This window comes from Ambystoma mexicanum, chromosome 5p (assembly GCF_040938575.1).
Source record: "Ambystoma mexicanum isolate Mex_15411 chromosome 5p, UKY_AmexF1_1, whole genome shotgun sequence".
Taxonomy (NCBI): domain Eukaryota; kingdom Metazoa; phylum Chordata; class Amphibia; order Caudata; family Ambystomatidae; genus Ambystoma; species Ambystoma mexicanum.
Genome location: NC_090930.1, coordinates 439919714 through 439933669, shown reverse-complemented (window position 1 = coordinate 439933669; position 13956 = coordinate 439919714). Strand labels below are relative to the sequence as shown.

Here is a 13956-nt window from a genome sequence, read left to right as displayed (position 1 = left end):
CTATCAAATATCTATAAAAGTCCCTTAAATGGTGGTAACCATTTTGTTCATCAGGAAAACAAAATCAAACATGCAAAGTGGGTAGTCATCTATATTAAATCAGGTTTTATGGAACATTGACATGTTGCTGTCAAGTCTACATCACAGAAGGAGGATAGGATCTTTGCAGACAAGTAGATGATGAAACATTTTAGATTTAATACATTTGTTTAGATTTTAAATATGTAATATACAGGTAATAATAGGTCAGAGTTTGACTTTTTGCAGACTCAATTTATTTGCATCCTTAACAGTTGCTCGTGTGAGCATTCTGTTGGCAGTACTTTTATATAGTTTATAGGCCTACATCTTTTTTTTACAAGAATTGGGCCATTTTATAAATGGAAGCACAATAAAAAATAAAATAGATTACATGCTCCTCAGAAAAAAATAGTTATTAAAATAAAAAACAGATATGTGTCTCCATAGGATTAGGCCAAATAGCAAATGATCATGTACACCATACAAACTCTAACCTGTACCATTCATCATGGGACCGTCAAAGACACAACAAAGTTTTCATATTTCAATGAATTTAATGAAGGCTGTAAATGTAACGGTAAAACAATGAGACAGATTGAGACCCATAGCAGCAAAAAGCACTGAAAAAAAACCACTTATGCTGTGATGTATTTCATTCTATATTTTGGCAGATCGAATGTTCATGGTCCTCCTTGGTAATAATAACAGTCTGAAAAAGAATTGTAGTTTTAGGCTAGCTGGTAATTGCGGAGGGTGATGCACATTTCAGAATTCAAAAAATATATTCACAATGCATTATTCCACCCAAGAGTCTAAGAATTAAATCGGGGAATGACCAAGTTGGAGATCAAGGAATGCAGCAATTTCAAGCAAAATATTTAATACTACTAATTTAACCGATTACTTCTCAAATTAATAATGTACAATGGGCAGAAAAGCAGTCCCATTTCCTCCAAAATAGTTTACTTATAGTATGACACAAAACATGGAAACATACCACATTTATCTTAAAAAGTAATTTGCAGCGTGACTTAGTTCATTCTCTTTTTATCTGTAAATAATCACTGAATTGATGGTAGCAACATACCTGTCGGGATAAATGTGTGGTGTTGCAGCTGCATGTTAGCTAGAGCCTGTTGGTAGTGGAAAACACTTGGGTTAAAGACAGTGGTGGCACCATTGTTTTTTTCAAGTGCTGGCCTCTTTGGTAAAGGTTGAAGTGCACCAGGTGGCAGGGCCTGCGGATGAGGGATTTGTTAAAGACAAATAGCTTCCAAAATCTGAACATATTAATCAAAGTGCATAGATACTACCACGTCTAGATTGAAAATCACTGACAACTGTATACATTTACTAAGATAGTAGAGAAGTGTGGCGGCCATCTTGAATGAAGCAACACGCATCGATGTAAAGCAGTTTAAAGTGAGACAGGAGGGCGAAAACCGAAATGCAATGATGGGAAAGCAGTGAAATAGACAAAATAGTGAATGCGTTTTCACACAGAGCGCAGTGGTTTTGTGCTGTAGGCATATGCCGGCACCAAGCAGTAGACATTTGCATCATGGCCCATTACATTAAACACTCAGTCAAGAAGATTGACATCATAATCAAAAAGTAGAATACATGTTTGTGTAAACTAGTCTAGTTATTCATTTACATAACATTGTGTGCTATCTATAATTCATGTATGTATCTATTAAATGTAATCAAACCCTAGCATTTGCAGGTTTATAATCTGCAATGGAAAACGTTTCTACGTTACTGAGCAGCAATGTGTACACTCTTTTAAGATGACATGACTACTTTCCGGTATAAGGAGCTTTCTGCCATTGGCAGCTAATGCAAAGTACAAACTTCACATATAGCAAATTCATGTAGATTTTCCAATGCCGACATCATTAATTCAGCAATTAAGTAAATCTATTCAATAGCAAAAGGCTGTTAAAAACAGTGATTCTTAAAATCTGAATCACCTACTGTCTGTTCCCAATATAGCACCTTCAGCCTCTAATAGAGTTGTGTAAGAATGTATAATATAGGCTGAAATAGCACCCTTACACAAAAAACGCCATTCCAAAATGTAGCACAAAGGTTCAAAAACATCAAGATTAACTTAATTTCAAAGGAAACATTTTCTGACCTGTAAATACTTAAAGGAAGGACTTTAAAGGATCTTATATACATCCCTTAATTTCTCAAATGAAAAAATGTACAATCCAGAAAAAGCTAGCCAAACCCAAAAAGTGTCTGCAGGCTCCACGTACCTACTGCTTCATCAAAAACATGTCATGGTAAACCCATACTGAACCGCATTTTTCTATTTGTGTGATGCCCAAACTGATTTTACACCCGTTCTGATAAAAGCTCTCCAGCGCTTTTTGGCAAATTAAAACAAATGACATAATTGAAAATGCTATAACGCGATATAGCTAGCTTCCAGAAGAATATCTGCACAAAGAGCAAGACATCAGTCCACCACTTGAGCAGATCTATGAGACAATTGCCTCAGCATCTTAACATTCCAGATGAAATTTGATTGCACTGAGTAAAATGTACTCCTCTGAGGAAATTGCACACAGTGCCCTGACTCTTAAACAGATGTCCACAACAGAATCACAAGTAAACAAATGTAACTCTACCTTCCTCCAACTAGTTCCTTGCATGTATTTCTTGTTTTTTGGGAAAACCTCTTCATTTTAGTCTACTATCTACACCCAAATCTTATAACCAAACCTATGTATTGCTTGCTGTACACTGTTCTTGCCATAGCATTTAATAACCTGTTTTTTGATTATTGACAAACCATGGTTTCACCAAGTTTTTTTAGCCTGGTTTCATTAGGGACTAAGGTCTTCACTACAGGTTCATGAGCTTTTTCCGCCATCAGAAAAAGAACAAGGCATTTCATACTGTCTTTAATTAAAAAGCAAACTGACTGCAAATCTCCTAATGATTATCAGTCTGGCAGACAATCACTTTATTTGGACAAAATAATGATTATCGATTCTTTTAACAAGATTTCAGTCGCAAAACATAAGGATTTAAGAGGAAAGTGAAGATGAAATAAGAGACTGTTTTTACAGAGGTTGCATCAACTAAACCTTCAAGACAAAATGACATAGGGAAAAAGTAGTCAATGAGAATTTATCAAATATCCTTGTTGCACTTTAGAGTAAATGTTGCCTATTACCAGCATGTCTTATATCAGTGATGCTAATTGTCCAAATGTACATTTATTTTCACTGATTCATCACCTACAGAAGGACACGTGCCGTATCAAAGATGTCTGAAAATGTACTTACAAAGTACAACAATTAAATACCACTTTGCTCATTAACTCTTGCATCACGCTGTTAGTTTGCACTTTCTGTATGCCCTGAACAGAATAATGTGGCTATAGTTCCATGGGAGTGGGGAGCTGGTGCTATTGGAGAAGGAAATGCAAAACAACATAGGCAACTGCTCATGGTGAGTAAATATGCACTTCTCTACCAAGAGGTTCTCTGTGCTTTTTTATAGGGGTAAGATCGCAATGCACATTAGACTGGAAAGAGAAGAATCTATGTAACACAAGTACCGTATCAGGGGCACTATCAATAGCCCTTCCAGAGAAGTCCAAGTTTCAGCTCTATCAGATTTCCTCATCAGGCCCATGTCTAGGCAATCCAATAGTTCTGGCAATGTGTACCATGCAACTCGGGTGACACTTTCACAGATTGACTCTACTTCAATCTCGCAATCAAGAACACATTCAGGACACCAGCCTATGATCCAAGGTGGCAAGAGAACCATTAGAAGCAGGATTGTTTCTCCAACACACATGAAAATTGAAGAGTGATTTTAAAGGGTTTGTTGAGCAACAGAGAGAAGGTTAAAACTCTTTCCATGTAAAGCTTTGAAAATTACATTTCATGTGGAATTTCTCTGCAACCTAGGAAAGAATAAGAGACAAGACATAAGGCCTAAACTAAACATGCGCTGAGTGCCTCTTTATTCATGTGGGATTCAGAATGAGGTTGATGAGCGCAAGTCTATGAACCTATGCTGAAGAGAGGAAGATGAATTGCCCCTGGCCACAAAGGCAAGAGAAAAAATACAGTGCACTCTTTCTGCCACCGACATGTACATTGGTGCTAGATAAACAAAACAGATATCACTGAGTCAGCTGAACATCAGTCAGTCGGATTACAACATCCAACCTAAACTGCCCATCGTCAATGTAGACCTCTCTGCCAGTGGAGACAATATTGTCCTCTTAAAGGATTAGGTCTGCTTCATCACTATGCAAACAACGCACAGTTATGCAATGTAAACTAGGAATATATAGCTTTCAAATGAATACTAGAATGCTTCCGTTTTCATCTTACTTAAAACCAGGAAACGAGGAATGGAAAACTATCCTGGAAGCAATTAGGTCAGCCCAATCACTCTTACAGTTCAAGGAGTTCTTATAGAGCTCCTAGGACCTCCATTGTTTGCTCTCCTCCCCTTAGAAAACCTCTACTGTGGGCCAGGACCTCTACGACACATAACCAAAACTTGTCCCCATGTAATCATCAACCAAAATTGTGCAGTGCTCCATTGTTCCCGAGCTAGATTTGCACTATACATATCCAAATAACAAATACAAAGTACTGACACCAGTGCCAATTTACCCTGCTCCAACACAACTGACATCCGACCTTAACCAGATCAAATCCATGCAATGTCTGGAAAAGGCCATTCCTGTTATTTATTTATTTATTTTATATTATTTATTTATTGCATTTGTTATATGCCCAAACCCGGGGGTATCAGGGCGTAGGTTACCATTGGAACTTCACAGCCATCATACTCTGTAGCAGCCCCCACCATCACTCCCGGAACAGAGGCCTCACTGTGGCGTGAATCCTCCTCCTCAGTGTTGTTGTTTTACTTTCAGAACTTGTGGCTCATGCAGACAGAAAAATTGCTGGGACCTTCCTGACTCCTGCTTATAGACAAGAAGAGCCTAGTTAGCTTCACACCAACAGGTACCAGAAGCTTCCTTTAAGCTTCCCAGGCCAACCTGTGCAATACAAACATAACAATACGCCATTAACATTATGTGTTTTGGAATGCGTGCAATGGAGCATATGGCAGATTAGAAGTCATTTAAAATATAATAGTTCACCTATCTCCTACACATTACATCTTTACTTACAACCCTGCATATGGTTTCAATAATCCAAACTTTGTGAGATTGCATTTTAGGATTACGTTATATGTTTTCATTCACAATACTATATTTCCAAGAATCACTAAACAGTTCTATATCCATTCTTGCACGACACAGATCAGTGGAGAAACAGAACTTTGGCTGCTGGCAGGTGCTTGTTTTGATTGATTACATCTGAAGCTAATTCCCATTGGTGATATTTAAAAGCCTTCCTTAGATTCAATACAGCATTAATCATTGATGCAGCATTCTTATTGTGACTTACAATGTTGCCCGTGGTCCTCTATGCTATTACCTGCTGTTTAGACTCGCCAGCAAATTGAATGGTAATTCCTTAGATTATGCCAACAAAGCAAAACAGCTGGTAAACTAGGAAACATTAAGTTGGCAAACATTTGATGCTGGCCAAAATCAGGTCCTTTTTCTGCCCTAGGAGCAGTACATGGTTGTTTAACTGGTTTGGAGTACAACTGGCCCATAAATTAATAGATAAAGCAGTAATGAAATAATGTCGCTTGCAATAGCAGGTATTACATTGGCTCATAATTCTGCTCTTTCCAATGTGATCGAACTGAATACAGCAGACAAAATAGAGCTTTCTTTTTCGAGACATATGGCCTTAATCTGCTTTGACCCAGATACATTTTTAAGACACTGATTTCTGATTGGTAGATAACAGGCGCAAGGTTAGTTCAGCCCATGCCTCAGAGAGAAAAACTAATTTCTTCAATATCTCTGTCTTTGGATTTGTTTCCAAACATGAAAATAGCACAGGCAACCGAATGTGTGCCTCGACCTGCTTTAACAAATGCGATTCAGCTGGATAGGAGAACTCGACAAAAGACCAGCACAATCGGTAACAGTATCCTGCTTCCTAATCATCATTCTCAGTACGCCAAGACAGTACAAGCATCACTAGCCTTAAACTATATAAAATTCTACTTCCAAAAATAATATTAGCGTTATTTACCAACAATTAATATCCTAACAAAATATTGGATTGTTACACAATCTTTAATATTTATTGCAAAAACCTACAGGACATTCAGCCAAAGCCTGTTTCTATCAATTGTGGCTCTCTTCAGCGCTGATTACATTAAACATGTTTTGGACCGGATTGTACAAAGACAAATTAATTTGCATATTTAAAATAAAAACACAAAATAAACAACATGACATAGCATTTAAATCAATACGAACAAGTGCATAAGACACAAAAAGAATGCAAAACAAGACGAGAGAACAAGTTGCAAACTAATTAGATCCATATTCATTAATAATTATTGGTATCTGACAGTAAATCAAAAACACACTTCACGAATTTGCCACAAATATATGTGTTTGTTCATATGTACAAATATATTTCCTTGAGGTCCAAATTTCAATCACTAGTGTGTGCTATATATAATTCTACACCATGCCTGCCCGTTAACACAAATGGAAGCAGAAACAGTGTTTCTCAGGCGATCATGATATATTCCTCGGATTCGGAACTCATGGAAAATTTGAAAAGATCTGCTGGCACCAGTACACGTTTAGGAAAATGATGTATCACACATTTCTTTTGTGAAGCATTGCCTCTTTGTACAATTCTGCTAAAGGGTTTCTTTCAAACATTCAATCCCTTCGAACTACGACCAGAGGAAGGGTTCATCAGCACTTCCCTGGCACATGGGGCACTGAAACTTGCCTCATCTGAAAAGGAGTGACTGTGCATATGGCAGTATTCTGGACATGTTTAGTGTGTTGCTCTCTGATAGATAGAAGGTGGGGTGGCCAAAGAGGCCACCGTAAGCCAGTGGAATTTGGACTGTGAGGTTATACATTTTGGATGCTAGACCAGACCACTTTTATCCCTGCACTAAGGCTGGGGGCAGTAACAAGATTATTCAACCCTAGCCCAAACCGCTTGGGGTCGGGAACCCCAAATGGAATCCCCAGGACAGTTCACTCACCCACTAGCAACACAGCAGGACCTGGTCCCCAGGAGAGCAGACACAGGGACAGGCCCCTCAACTCAACCCTATCAATAAGCAGAAAGATTAATGGGGAAATTCCAGGGACCGCAATACTCACCTCACTGATCCTATACTTAATAATGACAAGATAAGGGAAAGGCGGCTACCGCTGACCATTAACAAAACCCTGTGCATATGATGAATGCTTCCAGAGTCATCCAAACTCCCTAGCCATTGTCAGACCCACAGGTCCAGCATAGGAAAGGAAGCCTCTCCCATGAAATCAACTTTGTTGCAACAATTGGAAATCCCTGATGAGCAGGGAAATGCATTCTCCACTGCAGCGTGGATGTTGGCGAAACTAGCTTGCATTGTGACTCATGCTTGCATAGGCCGCAGATGTCCTGCAGCTACAGAGTTACACCAGAGCCATGCAATGGTTATTCCCGCGGAATGTGCAAACGAGGAAACAAACAGAAAGCATTCTCTCCAAAACGTGGTGGTTACAATCTTGCATATTCTTTTAGATGAACGAGAATTACAAGTAGTAAACAGCCTCCCCTGACCCTCAACCCAAGGCCCAATCACAGCCTCAGTACACAATTATCTTCAATACCAGAAAGCCCCACCCTTGGAGATGAGACCCAACTATATAATGAAGCCAGGTCAGTCTACCAGTATGTTGTATTTGAGAAGGAGTTGAGTGAAAGAAGCTTGGCGGGGAGTGACAAAGTAAAGTAGTTGAGAGAGGAGTGCAGGATGGGAGTGCCTTGGGTTAGAGTGAGATTCTGGAGGAGGATGAAGCAGGAGAGAGGTATTATCAGGAGGAGGAGAGTTGCTACAGAGTTTAGGAGTTTGGAGGAGGAAACAGATGTCACCAGGAAGAGGAGAGTTATTCGGGAGTGGTGGAAGTTAAAGCAGCAGAAGGGTGTCATCAAAGAGAGATGTTGCTGATTAGGGGAGACTGGAGAAAAAGATTTACCAGAAGGGAAAAGGAAGTTGTGGGAGAGTAGAGGAGACAAACCATCACAGAAGAAGAAAGAACAATAGGTATTCCTACTGTAGAGGAGCAGATGACATCATCCCTAGTGACAGCTCCCTCACCTCCGTTATACTGGAAGCAAAACAGTAAGACTCTGTGCATGGCACCAGGTATCATCCTGATACCGCACTAAAGATATGAGAGACGCTATTAACTCAGACAACCTTTTCGGATGTACCCTTGCACTGACGTGGTGGAAGGATGTCGGGATACACCACTGGACATATAAGAGCTGTAAATGAAGTGAGACCAGAGTAAAGTGGCACCATGAAGAGAAGATACGATGATGTACAGAAACAATATGCGAATGATTAAAGAATGATAATGTAACTGAAGTAACAAGAGAAATATGTATAGAGATGAAGAAACCATATATACAAAGAGGATGAGTAATCAGACAAGTAGCTAATGTATATACGCAGAAACGCAAGGTAGATGAAGTTACATCGAAGCTTGCTGCTGTAGAAACTCTAACGTGAGTAAAGCGGCCACGATGGAAAGATGGAAGTCGGATCATGTGAACACTATCTCAGAGACAAACCAAGGCCGTAGATCAGAAACACTGCAGAAAACAGCTTCATGCGAGGAACAAAGAATATCTGTTTTACTAAGACCAAGGACAACACAGCAAGACATAATTGGAAAGTAAAAAGGGAGTTAACCAGGACAAGCTACGAACAAAGGGTACATTTCACTTAGATTAAGCAGAAGTGAAAACATCTGCAAGTGGCAGGTATTGGACAATACACAGGTGAAGAAAGCACATGTAAGAAGGAGCCGCCATGTCTCGAGGGGCCAAGCAGAGTAATAGCTCCCTGCATAATCAAATAAAATAGCAGTAAATAACAGGTTGAAATGGACAAATTCATGGGCTACTGACACATGGTGCAAGATTCAAAAACAAGGTCTATTCATTAAGACTCAGCTGAAGATAGCGGCGTACCCTTACTCCCAGAGAAGAAAACAGTCTGCAAGGTCAACTACAGAGGAGAAGCCTTGGCTCATGATCGGACTGATGAGAGATGGTAGGCTTATTGACTAAAGTTGTTCTCTGCACCTGAGTTTCATTCTGTTCATGTGCTGCTAGTGAGCCGAATGTCCAAGGTTGGGAGAGTGGCTATGTTGCGACATGCTATACAATGCTATACAATGTTGCAATAGCTAATCCGCTGTTATTATTTTTCATAATCAGTATTATATGTATTTGGAGGTAGTTCAAGGCAAGCCTAATAGATATGGAGCAGCCAATGGTGTCATTACAATTTATACATAGTCCCTCTGCATAGTCCACAAGGCTTTCTGGGGCCCCAACTATCTTCAACGCTCTCTTCCCAAGTATTCTCCTTTCCAGAGCTCTCTGCTCGGCCTCCTCCAACTCTCTGCGGGTGAGCCGCTTTTCCAAACAGAGATTTGGGGTTAGAGCCTTATCCTCTGCAGGTGCCTCCCTCTGGAACAGCCTACCTACCTCGCTCCGTCTTGAGCCGAACCTCCTTAAGTTCCGGAAAATCCTCAAGACATTCCTCTTCTCCTCCTCTCACTCTCTGCCTCTCCCCTGCTAACCTCCTTTCTCTTCTCTCCTGCTTCGCTTCTCGTTCTCATCTGCAACCTGTTCAGTCAGCCGACTGGTCGCCTGGTGACACTGGTGGTGTCACAGGTCCCAGACTCCCCCACCAGTCCTGCACTTGCCTCTGGGCTTCCACACTCCGCCTGCATTACTGCACTTGGACTATGTTTCCATGAGAATGGCACACACTCTGCACTTAACCCTGGGCACTGCTGGACCGGGCGCACTTGTCCCCCTCCCTCACACTTCTGTTTGCTCACTTGCACGACCCTGATTGTACTAGGCCTAGCATGCTATCTGTCCTGTCTTCCGCTTTCTCCCCTCCTCAGCTTTGCTGCTCCTGCACGCAGCGGTGCATTGACAAACAACCCTTTGTCTTGTATGCTCCTCTCCCACTCCCAACTCCTCGCACTTACTCTAGCAGAAATGTGTTGACCTAGTATGCTTGTTAGTCCTTTTGGATCATTCGGAATCTTCCAAGGCGTAAGAATGACGACGATATCCCCTTGTTCCCTTTCCACCTTGAAGCACTTCACTTGTGTACAAGCACTTTACAAATAAACAATTAAAATTACATACTATAGATGTGTATGCTCCCTTAACCAATCCCTCCCCTTGATAGGTTTTGCTGTTTGCCACGTAGGATGACTTCATAGCTGACATACAACAAAGTATAAAGTCGTCTGTGCAATTAAAACCTAGATGAGTGTGAGAGAGCTGTATTTCATATGGTCACCAGATTTCCCTACTTTATTTGAGCTAATAATAAAGTAGTACTTTGCCATATTCTTTGAGTTTGTCTGGTTATTTGGGTCCAAGGTCATTTATTATGGTAATTCCATTCTGCGCATGAGATACACTCCAAGGTGATAGTGCACACTACTCTAGAAGGAAAGCGGAAGGAGGTTCCAACAAGCTGATCTGGTTCAGGGGAGAAATTAGAACCAGTGGGAGGTGGTACAAAATGATGGAACCTCACCAGGGTTCAGGGTGGCCCAGGTATTCCCCAGGAATGAGTGCATCAGTGCAGGGAACCAATCCTTGGGTAAGGCCCTCCAAGAGACCTCCTCTGATAGCATAACCAAAGGAACCTGAATGCAAAAGGTTCTATCACTTCAACCTACTCACATGCGCACAGTGAGCATTTTAATACAAGGAAGGAGTATGTTCACTTCCGGGGCATGGTGGGAAGCCACAGAGGCAAATCACGCAGAAAGAGGAATACTGTGAAGGTAATTTCCTACCTCTGGCAGTTTTAGGCACCAGTAGTTTCCTTTTGTGACCCTACAGGAATATGACACATGGAATTCTTTATGGTCTGCAGGTTTTTGCTTGCAGTCGTATCAACTAGGCAATGGGATAAGTGGTACACTATTTGGACATCACCATACTTAGTTTGGATATAAGGATTGCGGAAAGTTATTTTATGATGAAAGGTCAGAGACAGGTGCCATTTAACCTTTAATTCTGGTTTGTTTATTGAGTTGTCTTTTATCTCTGCGACTTTTTTTCAAAAACATTATATGTATGTATAAGACAGTAATTGCAACATTTGTCTCTATTAATGTCACAGATATATGAGGGTTCTTCCCTGAGGATGGGACTGTAACTTCCAAAATGCGTAGGGTTTATGTCATCATAAACTCTCATGTATGGATTGGAACTATGGGCCTCATTCCGAGTCTGGCGCTAACCAATGGCGCTATTAGCGCCTTGGTCGGCGCCTGACCCGTACCGGCACCGCCCATTTCCCAGGGCTCTTCCCCATTCCCAAATGAGCCCCCATAGGGCTCAATGGGAATGGGGAAATTGCAAATAACGGTGACCGTACTTTACGGTCACCGTTATTGGCTTAAAAGCCCCATTGCGCCCTTGTTCCTAACGCCTGCTAAAAGCAGGCGTTAAGGACGAGGGCGCAAAGGGAACTCGGAATGTGGCGGTAAGGGATTACCGGCACCGGTCTCGTTAACGGTGACTGGTATCCCTTACCGCCATACTCGGAATGAGGCCCTATGTCTTTGTTACATTGTGCATTTTTGTGTCAGGTTATTTTGGAGAACTTACAGGATTTGTTGTTTACGTCCTGAGGGGCGCTACAATTGAAAGTGAACTGACAGGAATTATTTTTCCGGTGTGTGTTTTTTCCTCTGAATCATTGCATTCTTGGATTACAAATGTGTTGTATTATTTGTTATGATGTTTGTATATAACATGTGATAATGAACATATAAAGATGGTACTACTGGAGCAGTACCATTATCATTATTATACTTGTGTTGAAAACATTATGCTCTAAATGGGTAAAGGTGAGTAGGACCACTGGTCCACATCTGTGGTGAGTGTGCAGGTAGCGTGCTGGACAGTGTTTGCCCAGACATCCTGATGTGATATATGATCCCATAACCAATCCCTACCCTTGATAGGTTTTGCTGTTTGCCACATAGGATGACGTCATAGCTGACGTACATCGAAGTATAAAGCCTTTGTGTAATGAACACTTTGATGAGAGTGAGTGTGCTGAATTTTGTATGGTCACCAGATGTACCTACTTTATTTGAGTCGATAATAAAGTAGTACTTTGCCATATTCTTTAAGTCTGTCCAGTTATTTGGGTCTGAGGAAATTTATTATGGTAATTCCATTCTGCGCATGAGAAACGCTCCAAGGTGCTAATGCACATTTTGGTAGAGTTGCGGATGTTTCAAGATCTAGCTAGCTAGGCCTAGATCTAGAATCTCGGACTATCAACGACTTTTGCCATAAGCCAGAAGATTGTGTAGCTTCCCGAGGGGTGTGCAATGCACACGAGTGGAGAGAATCGGTACCAGGTGCCCCTTTAAAGAAATCCTTTCCAGTCCCCGCAGGTGCCCCTCGCACTGAAGGCGAACTGGTTGATTGGGGAACAGTCGATGCAGAGGGACTCGAGCTGAGCCATGGATGTAAGTTGAGCATTGAAAGTGGCAAATAAAGGGGGGGGTTATAGTATAAGTGTAAATATATGGCAACAGGATTTGTGTTTAAAGAGATAGATACCTCGATTTCAGGGCTCCAAGGGGACCAAAGAATGAGCATTAACATCTAAATAGAGTATATCATAGTGACTCCCGAGGCAAGTGGCCAATTAAGAAGAAAGCGTATTACACTCCAAAATGGAGTAAATAGTGAGATGAGATATAATAACTAAGGGAAAGTAAAGGAAGGTAATCACAGAAAAAGAAAAGTGAATGCTTATTCAGGGTTATAAATACGCCAGTGTAAAACTTTTATTGTGTATAAACTAAGACATTTTTTAATTTTTTTTTTTATTGACAATAGATTAGAAAAAGAAAACAAACTTTTTATGTCATCCTCTAATTTTCACATATAGAAAAAACAAAAAACAAGATCAACGCCAAATGCTCTATCCGATGTTTATAACTTCTGAACTTTTGGTAAAAACTAAGAAATATAAAAAGATAGCAATACAGACTGTTGAATATCAGGCTTTAAAATCAAGCGATTGACGTCAATCAGAGAAGGATTACAAACTGAGACAAAACAGTAAAGTTAAAATAAATATTCTTGCAGTGGCAATAACAGGTGGCAATAATAGAACAACAGGCCAGCAAGAGTCTATAGAACTATAAATGAAGAAATCAAGAGAAACGATATCGAAGACATTTTAAAAATGTGTTAAAAAGATTGGTCTTTTGTGGTAAAGGGCAGTGATTGATGGTGCGTGCCCAAATCGATTTTTGTTTTGTGGCCGATTTAGGAACCCGGTAAGTATTGGCAGCCAAAATCGACTTGTCATCATGGGGAACACTCCTCTTTTACATCTATGCAGGTCATTACCAGGATACACACCAAAGATAAGGCAGTACCATGCAGAATGAGTGAAGGGCATGACTAATAAAACATTTATGCCATGGCCTGTCAAAAACAGTATTGCGACATATGACAAACGATTTGTATGCTACATATACAGGGAAGGAGCTACAAAAAAGAGGAGCTATTCTAGAATTGTGAAAGATGTATCAAAACGAGAAAGGAGATCTGCCTGAGGAGTGGATGCTCAATCAACATAAGGAGGAGGATGTAACGCTCTCAGCTCCTCTTACTCCTCCCAAAACACAATAGCATAACAGAAGATAAACAGGGAATTTATCCTTTAAAGGAATTACAGGCAGCAGCA

The 13956-nt window shown here is 40.6% G+C and overlaps 1 protein-coding gene across 2 annotated transcripts in view; it reads right to left on the bottom strand.

The window, feature by feature from the left end:
- The window catches only part of MBNL3 (muscleblind like splicing regulator 3), a 690269-nt gene that overhangs the window by 95826 nt on the left and 580487 nt on the right, over positions 1–13956 (bottom strand). For both annotated transcript variants that reach the window (XM_069612838.1, XM_069612839.1), the window contains exon 6: positions 1109–1259. In XM_069612838.1, the coding sequence (XP_069468939.1) occupies positions 1109–1259 (151 nt within the window). The remainder of the gene's footprint in view (positions 1–1108; positions 1260–13956) is intronic.